At 42.5% G+C, this 13,125-nt stretch overlaps 1 protein-coding gene across 1 annotated transcript in view; it reads right to left on the reverse strand.

Moving 5' to 3' along the window:
• Positions 1–583: 583 nt before the first annotated feature.
• The window catches only part of SOCS2 (suppressor of cytokine signaling 2), a 316,203-nt gene continuing 303,661 nt past the window's right edge, over positions 584–13,125 (reverse strand). The window contains exon 3 of the mRNA XM_078674543.1: positions 584–2,472. Coding sequence (XP_078530669.1) covers positions 2,015–2,472 — 458 coding nt within the window. The 3' untranslated portion in view covers positions 584–2,014. The remainder of the gene's footprint in view (positions 2,473–13,125) is intronic.

Raw genomic sequence — 13,125 nt, forward strand, 5'->3', positions numbered from 1 at the left:
TTTACATCAATCCATCCATAGCTCATGTAAAAGATATTCTATCTGAAAACATCACTTACAGAGTCAAAATTGGCCTTAGAAAATGTCCTACTTTTGAAGCAATAATTTCAACCAAGGGCATTTTCAAAATCACCCCACTTTCCAGCACATTAACATGTTCCACGAAAGAATAACATTTTCACTCGAATCTTGAGTGCTGCTATCTCCTTGTCATATGTAAATAACAAAACAATGAATCACAACCATTCACTTCTAGGGAAACATTACATGGGCATATGTTAGCTCGTCCAAAGCTGCACTACTCAAGTACAAAGGAGATCCTTTCTGAAAACTGTAATAGTACTTCCAACTTCAAAGGCAGATTATCATGGTTGTTTTGGTATAACATACTTCAGTCAACAATTTTAAAGTTATAGTACACCGTCGTTGGTTTCTGTGCCTATCTAAATTTGCAACCTTTCGCTTGATATTGCATAGTAGACTTCAGAATTGAATATGTTATTATTTGGATTTACTGTAGAGGTTAACAGTTGTTTTCCTTTATGTACCTCAAAATTATATACTGAGATTGTGAAACAACAACTTTGGGCTGCTCATCTTTTATTGACAACTTGTAGTCGTGGCTGTAAACACACATTTTTAAATTAACGATTATCGCCTGGTTTTACAAAATAACTGTATTTTTTGTTCTACACTGTAGAACAAACACAAAGAATACGAACAACTGTAGTAGGTGACACAGGGTTTTTCGTCAACTTCAGTAGTTGTAATTTATAAAACAAACACAAAGGGCCCGATTCACAAAGAAATTCTCAAATGTATACCTGTTGATTCACGGATAACATTTCTGATAAAATTATGAGTTTTTGCATTTCTCAAAGGAAACCAAGCGTTCACAGTTGGTTTATAGGAGTACACACAAGTAGATTATTTAAACAGGCATAATTGTACATAGTGCACTATTTTGAATTTCGAAAATTATAATTTTGGCCTTTTTACAGGGAAAATATGTATCCCTATACAGAAACACCTTCCTTTGAACGTTCACCAATTTTGAGATTGTTATTTGCCCACTGCCATCCTGGAAACAGGTCTACTACTTCTAGTATCAGATGTAATGGAAACAGGTCTACTACTTCCAGTATCAGATGTAAATATCAGGTTATTTCCTGAAAGGTAAATGGGCTGAGAAAATACAATGTAGGTGAATACCCACTAACTCAAAGCTTTGTGGGTCTGCACAGACTTCGTCAGGTATCCGCAAATTAGCATGACAATTCCCATACTTTACTCCCACAGAATATTATATCACGCCGATATAGTATTTTGTGTGTGTGAATGGATTTACGAGTGTAAATTCAAATTCTGTAAATACAAACACTGAATTTGCACTTATGAAGCAAGTCATTTGAAGACAGTGTAGTTGAACTTACGTTTGCAAACAGCTTTGTGAATCGGGCACACAATAGCACAAATAAATCATTGTTATTTATATGACAAAAAACTATCGAAAACTGGAATATGTTGTTCTCTTAATAAAGGACTAAGAGTTTATTTCAGTTTGCATGACTATATTCCATACAGATTTCCTCTTCCCAAATAATTCATTTCCTAATTGAATACTGTGCATTTTTATTGTGCTTTGTAACTGAAATGACAATTAAAAATGGGTAACCAGTATATATGTAGGTGTAAGTAATAATCCCGGTATTCTCTTGAGGGTTTATGGAGGTTTTTCAACAAAAAACTGAAAAGCAACTTTAGGCACGTGAATATGTACAAAATACATACAAAGAAAAATAGATAACGACTTAACATTTTATAAAATCAACCAAATGTTCTTGACCTTGCACCCACAAAAAAGGTCCCAAAGTCATTCTCTTTGAAATGAAGTGACACTTGCGTATAGCTTTTTACATATTTGGACTACTGAACGTTCAAGATTTTTTTAATCTACTTTAAATACCAGCATTCAGAGCTATTCTATTACATGCCAGAAACGTGAAGCCGATGCCTACACCTGGTATCGGTATTCTGCCAAGTAATCTTTCAACCTCACAGGTAAAGGCAGTTCGCAGATCTTTTGAGTACATTTGTTGACAGTTATCCTGCATAAATGTTGCAGAGTTGGACTAGAATTATAAAGAGGCTTGGTCAACCATAGATGCACTGTTCTGTTTGAAAGATTTTCAACTTCCATTCGGTTATTTTCTGACACACCAAAATAATATTCAACTAGTTGAACGACGCTGTCAAACTGTTTGAGTCTGGAACGGATGCAGATCATAGAATCCAATCGGAATTTGCCTTCCTTGTATTCTATTCGCAGATTGGTTGGTCCCGCTGATGTTTTAACAGATATTGTAAGAAGATACTCTTCATGAGAGCTATCTCTCAATAAGAAGGTCCCTTCCGGAGCATCCTGTAAACGCTCTTTGGCTTCCGCGACAGTCATATTGCCCCAGTACCATCCTATTGAATAGAAGTGGGGAAGAAGAACAAATATGGACTCTCATTAAAATAATATAACCACGTTACAGATGGAGTAGAGTCAAACAAACGTTCACAAAAATGATATTTTATAAGGTCATCTTCAAACACTGGGTACGATTCGAGACTATGAAATGCAGACAACTATGACAGTTGTTCTCTAACTCCTGGGAATTATCATGTATTGCATTTTCCTTTCGTTTCTGGACATTTATTTGATGCTTCCTAATCTGTTATATTACTTGGCAATTTAAAAGTAGTTTATGTTTGTTTTTTAGAAGTATTACCACTGGTTCATTTCATTTACTACTATTTTAGTTGACCGTTGATATATTTTCTGCACTAAAACATCATCTACATGTAAACTGTGCATTTAAAGCCCCTCGTGAAAATTTCAAGCCACAAGTTACAGGTGCTTTCCACTGGATCAAGTAACTGGCTTAGAAATTTCGGACATCTGTAAAAGTGCTACACATTTCTAGATAAATGGTGGAAATTGTTATTGGTGTCTAGTGGTGTTTAAAAGTTTCAATCTAAATTGTATGTAACCAGTACATTTCCCATTTTATATTTCCACTGGATATACTTATCTAAAGAGCACTAGGGTGAATCTAGCAAAATAGCAAAATGTGATTAATGACAAGTTAAACATGGCCTGGGACATAAAAACATCAAATCAAAGTTGGAAAGTGAACATTACGTCAAATAAACATGAAAGTTGGTGGTGAAGGCAACATACACCAATGGAAATGGGCAAACACCCACACGGCATGATCACATACATTCATTTAGACAGGTAGCACCCGATTTCCAAATACTTTCAAGATATTCTGATAAAATGCAATTACATATAATGAATCTAAATTGGATCTCATGTACACTGTCAGTGGTTAATCTGAAAATCTGGATGGCATGGGCTCAGCCATCATCACCATAAATGAAACACTCCTTATCTAGACAAACATAGCAATCAAAAAAAGAAAAAGTCTTGCTTCACGCAGTGACATCTGGATTACTACCCCACAGATATACTGCCTGAAGTACAGAAAATAAGTCATGCTAAAAGCATGCTTACTGGAACGACCCACCCAGAATGAAATGCCTGAAAAACAACCTACAAAGAAACCGAACTTCTCAGTACTGACAAATTTGCTAAGTAAAGCATTTATTCATTCACTCTTCTTTATAACTTTCTGATCAAATCATTTCCCTTAGGATCGTTGTCCTCCCAGCATTTTTCCATCTGCATCAGATCTAAACATAGCACCTCCTTTCCAAACATGTAATATCACAGTCTCCTAGGGGCAACTTAATTTTTTCGAGAAAAAGGGCCTTGACTCATCTAAAAAGACCAATACTGACCCTGTGATTTATTTTTCAACTTTTGGCTAATTTATCTCCATTTGCTGTACTCAGCGACATCCACCTTGATTAACTCCTCAACTGAAGCTTTTGACAAGTGTCCCACACTATCCACACTGAAAGACTGCGGTAGTTTGGGTTGAGCAAACATAATTCCATTACCTCAATTGATCAGGAAGCATGACTTTCATTTTGAACCTATGCCAATGATAACCCATTGATATTTGACATCTTACTGCACTTTAATCCTCCATTTGGAAGTCATTACATCATCTTAAAATTAACTTCAATAAAATGTAGATCCTGGTATTTGTAAATAAATGCTGGAGGCTACTTTCTCACAGCCTCACCCCCAAACCCCCCACCCGCAGCACACCCCCGCACTCAAGACCCAGTTGTTTCGGTCCGCAACTTGGGCATTATCTTTTATTCTCAGACTTCATTTTCAGTTCAAATAACCAAATTAACAGCCTCGTGCTATCTATTCTTCATTTTAATTCGTCCTCTCCTCCCTCTATCTTCTATGAAAACAATTTTCAATATTTAGTCTATTCAAAAATTGACACTAGCAATATGGTCTTCTATGATCTCCCAAAGTACATGAACGTATATAGCTTATTCAAAATCTTGCATCCCATACCTAGGTCTTCCAAGCTGTGAAAGAATTTCTAAACATCTTCAAGAGCTGTACTGTGTTCCTGTTATTGAACACATTCAGTTCAAATCCCTTTGTATTGTTTACAATTGTATTTAGATTTCAAGTCCTGTCTTTTTTGCATCTTGCTTTCAGAAACAGATTCCAGTCAGTAATTTTGCTCTTTCTCCAATTGTTTTCTGGTTTATCCCACACTAAATGCTGCACTTTCCGTTACCTTTCTGCTAAATAAATAACTTGCCCAAACCTATTCGGCTTATTCCATAACGTTTTATAAATTTCCATTCATTCAAGACAAGAGAAGTACATTTTAGGAAAATAAGTAATAAGAACATGGAATCTAAATGAAATAACCGCAGCGTTACAATTACTGTACAATAAAGAACACAGAGGTTCCATTCCCCGAATGCCAACATGTACATAAAAGTCCCAAACCAACTGCTATCTGGAGGGGGACGTCGCCCAGTGCCTGATTGTGGAATTAGTAGGACTTCAACTTTCATACAATGCAGCCATTACATGAAAAGGAACATACCTGCTAATGTCCTCGTTCACATACTCTAAAGTTGTATAATTAGTCTGTCTGGGATGTGCCTAAGAACTGTAGGCTGAAAGTCAAATTTTGTGAGATCTGTGGGAAAATGTGGATGAAAATTCCTAGCATCATTGTGACTATCTGAAGGAAGTGACAATTAGCAGGTTTGCTGTATACAAAAGATTGACTAATGCATTGGCAATTCCACCATGGAACGCTAAAAATATAACCGCTACGTCTGTAATCTTTTGCGTGGATGAGGGAATGAAGACTAACCACCAGAGCATCTTACAAGAAAAACAAATCTTTGCAACCCACACACTCTCTCTGTTTATGAAGCACTTGCTCTGATGGCAAGTCCTAAATCATTCTAGAGATGCTAAAACCAGAAAAATATTTGAAGAGGGGACTGTATACTCGCAGCTAATACCATACTTTTTGATGGCATGGAAAACAACCATTAAAGATTTTAAAAATTCAACAACTCCGAGGAGTGGGCTCATTTATTTTGGACTTCCTATGTTTCATACCTACCTTCAGCACAGTTAAGCTCAACTATAATGTATTGCACAGTGACATCGTTATATTTCTAGGAATGTTGATATATTTGATAGAAGTGAAAGGTTGGTTAAATGTATTGCATAAATGCATCTCATATCATTATTTTCATTTATTGTCTCTTGTGATATTTCTCTGGCTTATCATACCACATTGCCATGCTTTTTATTGTTATTTATTTATAAAGTTTGTATAACAATATGGGAAAATCCAAAAAAGCACCAGACAAATGGGTAAGACAGTGAATATATTATAGAACTACCAAAGGATACATTTACTATCAGTTTCCTCTCATTTTAGAAAACAATCTGCGTGGGTGAAACTACCACCCTACATTGGAAAATCTTGTGGGTCAGTGGTTCTTAACCTTTTAACATCTGTGTACCCCCACTTAATAATTACTGGAATCCAGTAAACCCCCTCAGATTCATTATTTGAATCTGGAGAACCCCACTGAGTGATTACTAAAAGTCAGGGACCCCATCTAAAGTTATTTTAATTATTTGAATTGCACAAAAATACACAAAAAGTAAGACACAGCATTCATTAAAAAAAACACAAATGAGGAACTATTTTATTTAACTCACAAACAAATATAGAACAATCTAAATTGTAATTTCAGTGCGAAGGTTGGAACTTTTCTTAATGCAACTGATGCCACCCACCATCCATATTATATTCTGTTTAATACACTTGCACTAATCCCACAAAACAATATGTATCAACTCATTTTTTATCCTTCAATTTCAAATTCCTTCACATTTACAAAACATTTTAAAATGTTCAATTTTCAATGTTCCTTCTTTGTTTAAATAAACTGTAAAAATCTTTTAGTAGTATTTAATTTTCTAAGCAGTTGCGAAGCCCCTAAGTGGCCTTCACGGACCCCCAGGTATCCCTGGGCCACGGGTTACAAATCGCTGTTGTAGCCTGTAAAAATGTACACCTGGAACGTATTATTGCAAAAATGTATTAATATATATTATTATGGTTACGTGCATATCCTATTCACACAACCTACTGTCATAATCTCCATTTGATCAAGACACAAAGAACAGAGGCTAACAGTATCCATACAGACAAACAAAAATAGATTATATACATATCCAATCAAAAAGTACGCCCCAAACAGTAACAGTTGACTGTCTGCTATCCAAGTCATGTATCCTAAAGAATCAAAATTCCTTGTCTGAGGGAAGGTAACACGTTTAAATAGGTAAAAGCAGAACAAGTGGTGATGTTTCGGGTTCTCAACATCAGTGGCGGACGGTGGATTTGAAAAGTGGTGAGGCGCATATTTACATTCAAAGTTGTAAACCCTGACGAGCCCCCCGAGACCATCCATTTAATTGCCCAGTGGCAGTGCCCAGATGCATTGCACTGACTTTGCGAGCTTGAAGGCTTTCAGCCCTATCAGAGTTTGGAATCGTTCCAAAAATTATTCCTGCGTGTTTCTAATTTGGTGCTAATTTTATTTTAATGTGAAGATGTGCACTGTGCAAAAAGCACAGTGCCGCCAGGGAACTTTACATAGGAACAAGAATAACATGTTAAAGCCTGCTGTGCAAACAGGAAATTACAATAAGATTGCAGAAAATGGATACAATTATTTTTAATATCAAAATACATATGATACTATTGCAGCTACAACTACCGTTACTACGTCCTGGGCCATGCATATATTGCAGTAATTCACAGATATTAGAATTAGTCACTACTAGAGTGTTTGCTTAAAAAGAACAAGTATTAAGTTATTTAAAAAAAAAAAAACAACCACAAAAAACAAAGGTTTTCAAGTTGTCTCATCTCCAAGGTGTAATTTAACACCATTTGCTGTCACTTAAAAATAATACATTAACACGAGAGGCTACATTAACATTATCCATCTATACATTGGAAAGATTTCCATTCTAAAATTACAGACTGCCACCAATAACCTATATCATTTGTACTTGTTTTCCCTTGCATGGGAAAATATTTCCACTGCACATCTCGCAATGCAAGCCCCTGTAGGGAGGCATGTGTCGACTCCTGCTTGGGCACCTCTCATACTCCATACATGCCATCCACGTCCGTTTTGAGTGCCTGCGCAGACCAAGGTCCCACATGTCCCTAGCAAGGAGTGAAACAGCATTAGGCCTCTTCCAAATTGTCTTTACGTGCTTTTCTCAGGCTTTGAACTGCTGTCCTGCAGGTGCAACAAAATGCAACAGCAATCAGAGAGTGCAGTCGAAAACGGAGCTACACAAATTTACCACTTCCACCTCGTGAGAGAAATCCTATATGCTAATTCTAGATTGCACAGAGGAAAGATGTTTCCTTGAGGGTGAAATACTGATTAACTCATACACGCACTCACCTAAGGCACACGCTCAAATAAGTGCACCACACGCAGACATGTGCGCCTATATACTTCTACACACAAGCAGTCATGCTCAAGCATACTCATATGGACTCTCATACAGGCAAACTCACTCACACAAATTATTCATGCACCACAATGATTACAACGTTTTTGCAAATAAAAACAAAAGTCAGGTAACTTGTCAATTAATTGATATCACGATAATATCAACAACCTGGCTCGTAGGTTTTCTCATGTATGCATTTTTTCAAACATGACGTTTTAGGGTTCTTTCCTCCCTCAGTTCTTCGGAGGTCCCAGCCTGCTCCCTGTAATGTCCTCCGGCGGGGTAGCGTTGCAGTCTACCCGTGCTCTGAGGCATCACTTTAGTGCTGGTGCATGTCATCACGCACTGGCTATAAATAAAGAGGCGTGGCCTGGCTCCAGCAGTCTGGACCACGCGGTTGACCAAATACTTTGTCCCTTGTTAATTGCGGCCACCGCGCTAATTATCTACACATATCACACTGGCAACAAGGCGGTAACGAGCCCCAAGTGCTGCAATTAGTGTGCTCGATTCCTGGAGGAGTTTGAGCCTTTTATCTGGGCATTGCAGCTATGTGGGAGTGCCTGAGTGGACGAAGAGCCTTCTCTTGACCCCCTCTGTCAGAGCCCACGCACATGAGTACCCCAGCACCCAAGGAGAGGTGGGTATCACAGTGAGGCCAAGCACCCACAGAACACAAGGGAGGAGCCCAACTGTGCCACCGTCACTCTCGGCCAGGCAGCTGCCACTATGCCCAGGAGGAAGGCAGTGCACGTGCCTCGAGATGGGACCGCGTCTGCGTCAGGATGGCATCCATTTGAGCCATTGAGCCCTTTGTGGTGGATGGCGCCCCCTCATCCCTCGCCCCGTGATGGAGGGACTGGACCGACTCTCTCCAGATCTATTTTGAAGGGGCAGGTATAGCTCGGGACAGGCGCAGAGCCCTACTCCTCCATCTAGGGGGCTTGGACATACACCGCACTTACAAAACACTAACGGAGGCCACACCCAAAACGTATGTGATGCTGCTCAACACCCTAAATGCGCACTTCGAGCCGATGGTGAACAGGGACTACGAAAGGTTCATCTTTCGCCAGGCCAAGCAGGAAGCGGAAGAGTTATTGGACGCATTCCACGGGCATTTGAAAGAACTGGCCAGCACGTGTGGATTTTAAGATGAGATCCGAGGTCAAATAATACAGGGATGCTACTCGTCCAACCTCAGAGTGAACATCCATCAGGAGTCAGGCAAATCCTTAGCTGATATCCTCACCCTGGGCCGGTCAAAAGAACTGTCGCAGGCCAGAGCATCCCATATGGAGGCTGCCCTCCACCGACCCATCAAGACGGAACAAGTCAACGTGCTGGAGAAGGCGAACGTGGTGAGACCCAAATCACGCCGAAACCCAGGGAAAAGACGGCAAGACAAGAAGAAGGAATGCGGCTACTGTGGAGGCACACCCCATCGCATGCAGGACTGCCCGGCGAGAGGGAAGCGGTGCACAGCTTGCGGGGGGATGAACCATTTTACAGCAGTATGCCGGTCATTAAAAACACAGAAAGAAGCAGCACAGACAGTGGCTGAAGCACAAGACAGTAAAGACATTGGCGATGAAACGGGAGACTACCCGGTCCATTATGTATTCGCGGTAGACCAACCACGACGGAAGAGACAATGACTTACAAGGTGCAGACTCAAGATCCACCACCAGGATGTGAGAGCCACCATAGACACAGGGGCCTCGATTGAACTGATGGCTGCCAATGTATACAACCTACTAAGTCCACGCCCACATTTATGCGAAGCAAACATCAGGGTATTTGCCTACAGACAGAAGACACCCAACCCACTCCTATAATATTTCAAAATGGAGCTTTGGCACCAGGACCTCAAGATCCCCACCACAGTGTATGTGACCAAAGAAGGAAGTGGAATGCTGATAAGCGGACAGATAGAGGAAGAGCTGAAACTGATCTTTGCCTTGGCGGTACAAAAGGAGGAACTAGAGGCCATCATGAAAGAGTTTGAAGACGTCTTCAAGGGCATTGGATGCCTGAAAGGGAAAGAAGTCTCTCTCCACATTGACCCGTCAGTCCAACCGGTGCCACTGAGGCACAGGCAGGGCAGGTAGCATCTGTATCAACATGCACCTGCCAAATGCTGCTGTAAAAAGGGAACGCCACCTAACCCCTACAATCAACAACATCCTGGGGGGAACTGAACGGCACAGTGTGGTTTTCGAAGATGGACCTACGGTCCGGCTATCACCTACTGCCATAACACCCGGACTCTCGATACATCACTACTTTCTCTACACACGTCGGCCTCCGGAGATACCGACGCCTCAATTTCGGGATCTCGAGTGCCGTGGAGGTGTTCCAGTCCTCAGCGGGCTCCCGGGGGTTTTAAACGTAAGTGACGACCTGTTGATATACGCATCATCAATGGAGGACCACCACCGTCGACTTCGCAGTGTTCTCCAAAGGATCAAAGAGTCCTGCACAAAGAAAAGTGCCAGTTCTTAAAGAACAAGATCAGCTTCTTTGGCTATACATTTTCTGACAAAGGAGTGGCCCCTGACCCCGACAAGGTGTGGGATGTCCAGCACCCTCCAACATCTCAGAAGTAAGGAGTTTCCTAGGGATGGTAAACTTTTGTGGGCGGTTTGTCCCAGACTTATCTAACTTCACAAAGCCCCTCAGGGAACTGACGAAGTCCACCACCACATGGCAGTGGGGCCCTAACCAGGAGCAAACTTTTAAGGACACCAAAGCAGCCCTGTCAGCAGACACCACACTGTCGTACTTCGACCCGGCCCGGCCCACCAATGTCGCCATTGACGCCAGTCCCTATTGGCTAGGAGCCATGCTCTCGCAGTTACAAGGCAATGAGGAGTGAGTCCCGATTGCATACGCGAGCCGCTCCCTGACTGACACGGAACCGCGATACTCGCAGATAGAATGAGCAGCAATTGCTATCCATTGGCCCTGCCGGCACTTCCATGTTTAGGTGTATGGCCTTCCATTCACAGTCTCCACCGACCACAAGCCCCTCATCCCCCTGTTTCAAGGGTCAGCATCCAAGCCACCCCCGATGATTGAAAAATGTATCCTTCAACTGAAGGGGTATGACTACCGAGTGGAATACAAGCCAGGCTCGTCCAACCCTGCGGACTACCTATGGAGACATCTGAGGGCCGCAACTAAAGCAGAAGAAGAGGATGCCGAGGACACTGAAGAATACGTTCGACTCGTAGCGGAAAGATCCAGACCACTTCCGATGAGCCTTGAAGCTATTGTGGAAGCCACCCAGAATGATGAATGCCTGCAACTGGCCATTGCTGCAGTTCAAGCAAACAACTGGCACCCCATTCAGTCCACTATGACCAGACGGACGCCACAACTGAAGACCATCCTGGAGTCAATCGTGCGGATCAAGGATGAACTTTCGGTCGTCAGCAGCGGCTGCCTACTCAGAGGTCCGTGACTGGTGATCCCATCAAGCCTGGCTCAAGAAGACGTGGACCTCGCGCACAGAGGACACCAAGGCACGGTAAAAATGAAGAGTCGGCTGAGAGCCAAGGTGTGGTTCCCTGGGATGGACCCAATGGTCAAGCAGACAGTCAGAACGTGCTCATGGTGCCAGGTATCAGGCTAACCGGATCTTCCTCACCCTGTCATCACTGAAGACAACCCCCTAAGGCCATGGAGGTGCGTTAGTGTTGACTTTGGGCATCTCCTGGATGGGCGCTACGCCCTTGTGATTATCGATGACTGCACAAAGTACCCCGAGATTGAAATCATAGGTAGTCAGACAGCCACAGAGGTGATTACCAAAATAGAGAAAACCATTGCAAATCATGGAATCTTCGAGGTGGTGAGAACTGCTAACGGTCCACCTTTCCAGGGACAAGAATTAGCAGACTATCTCAAGGCCTGGGGCATTCAACACCGAAAAGTGACCCAGCGCTCGCCCCAAACAAATGGGGAAGTAGAGAGATTCATGCGCTCTCTCAACAAGGTGATACTTACTGCGCATGCTGACGGAGTGCCCCTAGAGAGAGCCGTATACAGTTTCTTGAGAGAATACAGTTTGACGCCCCACCTCACGACTGAGGCGGCCCTGGGCCCAGCAAGCATGGGCCGAGTGGTGCGAGACACCATCCCTCATCACCCAAACTGGACCCCTTCTCAGATTGACACAGCAAAGGTCCTAGCCAACAGGACCAGTGCCAATGACCAAGCCAGTGTCGACCGTCGAGCAAAAGCGTCGACCATTCATGTTAGAGACAGGGTCTATGTCAAGGACAGGTACCCAGGAAGAAAATTCCGGCTTCCCTTTGAACAACGGCCATGGACAGTGAACCGTCGAACCGGCACGATGATAACAGCCCAGAGAGGAACCGAAGAACTCACACGCAACATATCTTTCTTTAAAAAGGTACATGCCGGAACGCCTGACCAGCTGATATCGGACAATACAGATGCAAGACCAAGTCAACAGCCAGGGGAGGAAGAAATGGATGGTGACCAAGGGACGATCCCCATGGAAGATCCGGATGAATCTGACTGAGGCACCCTATTGCTGTTCGGAACTCTAGACAGAGGACTGCCAGGTTCCCCAGCGAGATCTCTAGAGGGCTGGGTATCGCAGGAAGTTGCCCCGTCCCTACCATCCTCACGGGGAGAACATTCCAGATATGGCTTGAGAAGCAATTTGGCTCCCGCCTAGCAGGGTTCATGGTGTGATGAACCAAGGACTCGCAGCGGACAGTGACTGGTAACAGATCTACACGTTCAATGTTTTGTTATAGTTTAATAAAGGTTGAAAGGAATGCAATGTCCTCCGGTGGGGTAGCGTTGCAGTCTACCCGCACTCGGAGGCATCACGTTAGCGCTGGCGCGTGTCGTCACGCGCCGGCTATAAATAAAGAGGCATGGCCCGGCTCCAGCAGTAAGGACTACGTGGTTGACCAAATACACAGTGTACCTCGTTAATTGCAGCCACCACGCTAATTATCTACACCCGCGCTGCGCATATCACACTTCCTACAATCACAATCATGCATGTGCTCAAATAAAAGTTATTTTACCTCGGGGATCGCATTCGAACTGTGGTTCTTTCTCCATGTTTT

Source organism: Lissotriton helveticus, chromosome 1_1, assembly GCF_964261635.1.
Source record: "Lissotriton helveticus chromosome 1_1, aLisHel1.1, whole genome shotgun sequence".
NCBI lineage: Eukaryota > Metazoa > Chordata > Amphibia > Caudata > Salamandridae > Lissotriton > Lissotriton helveticus.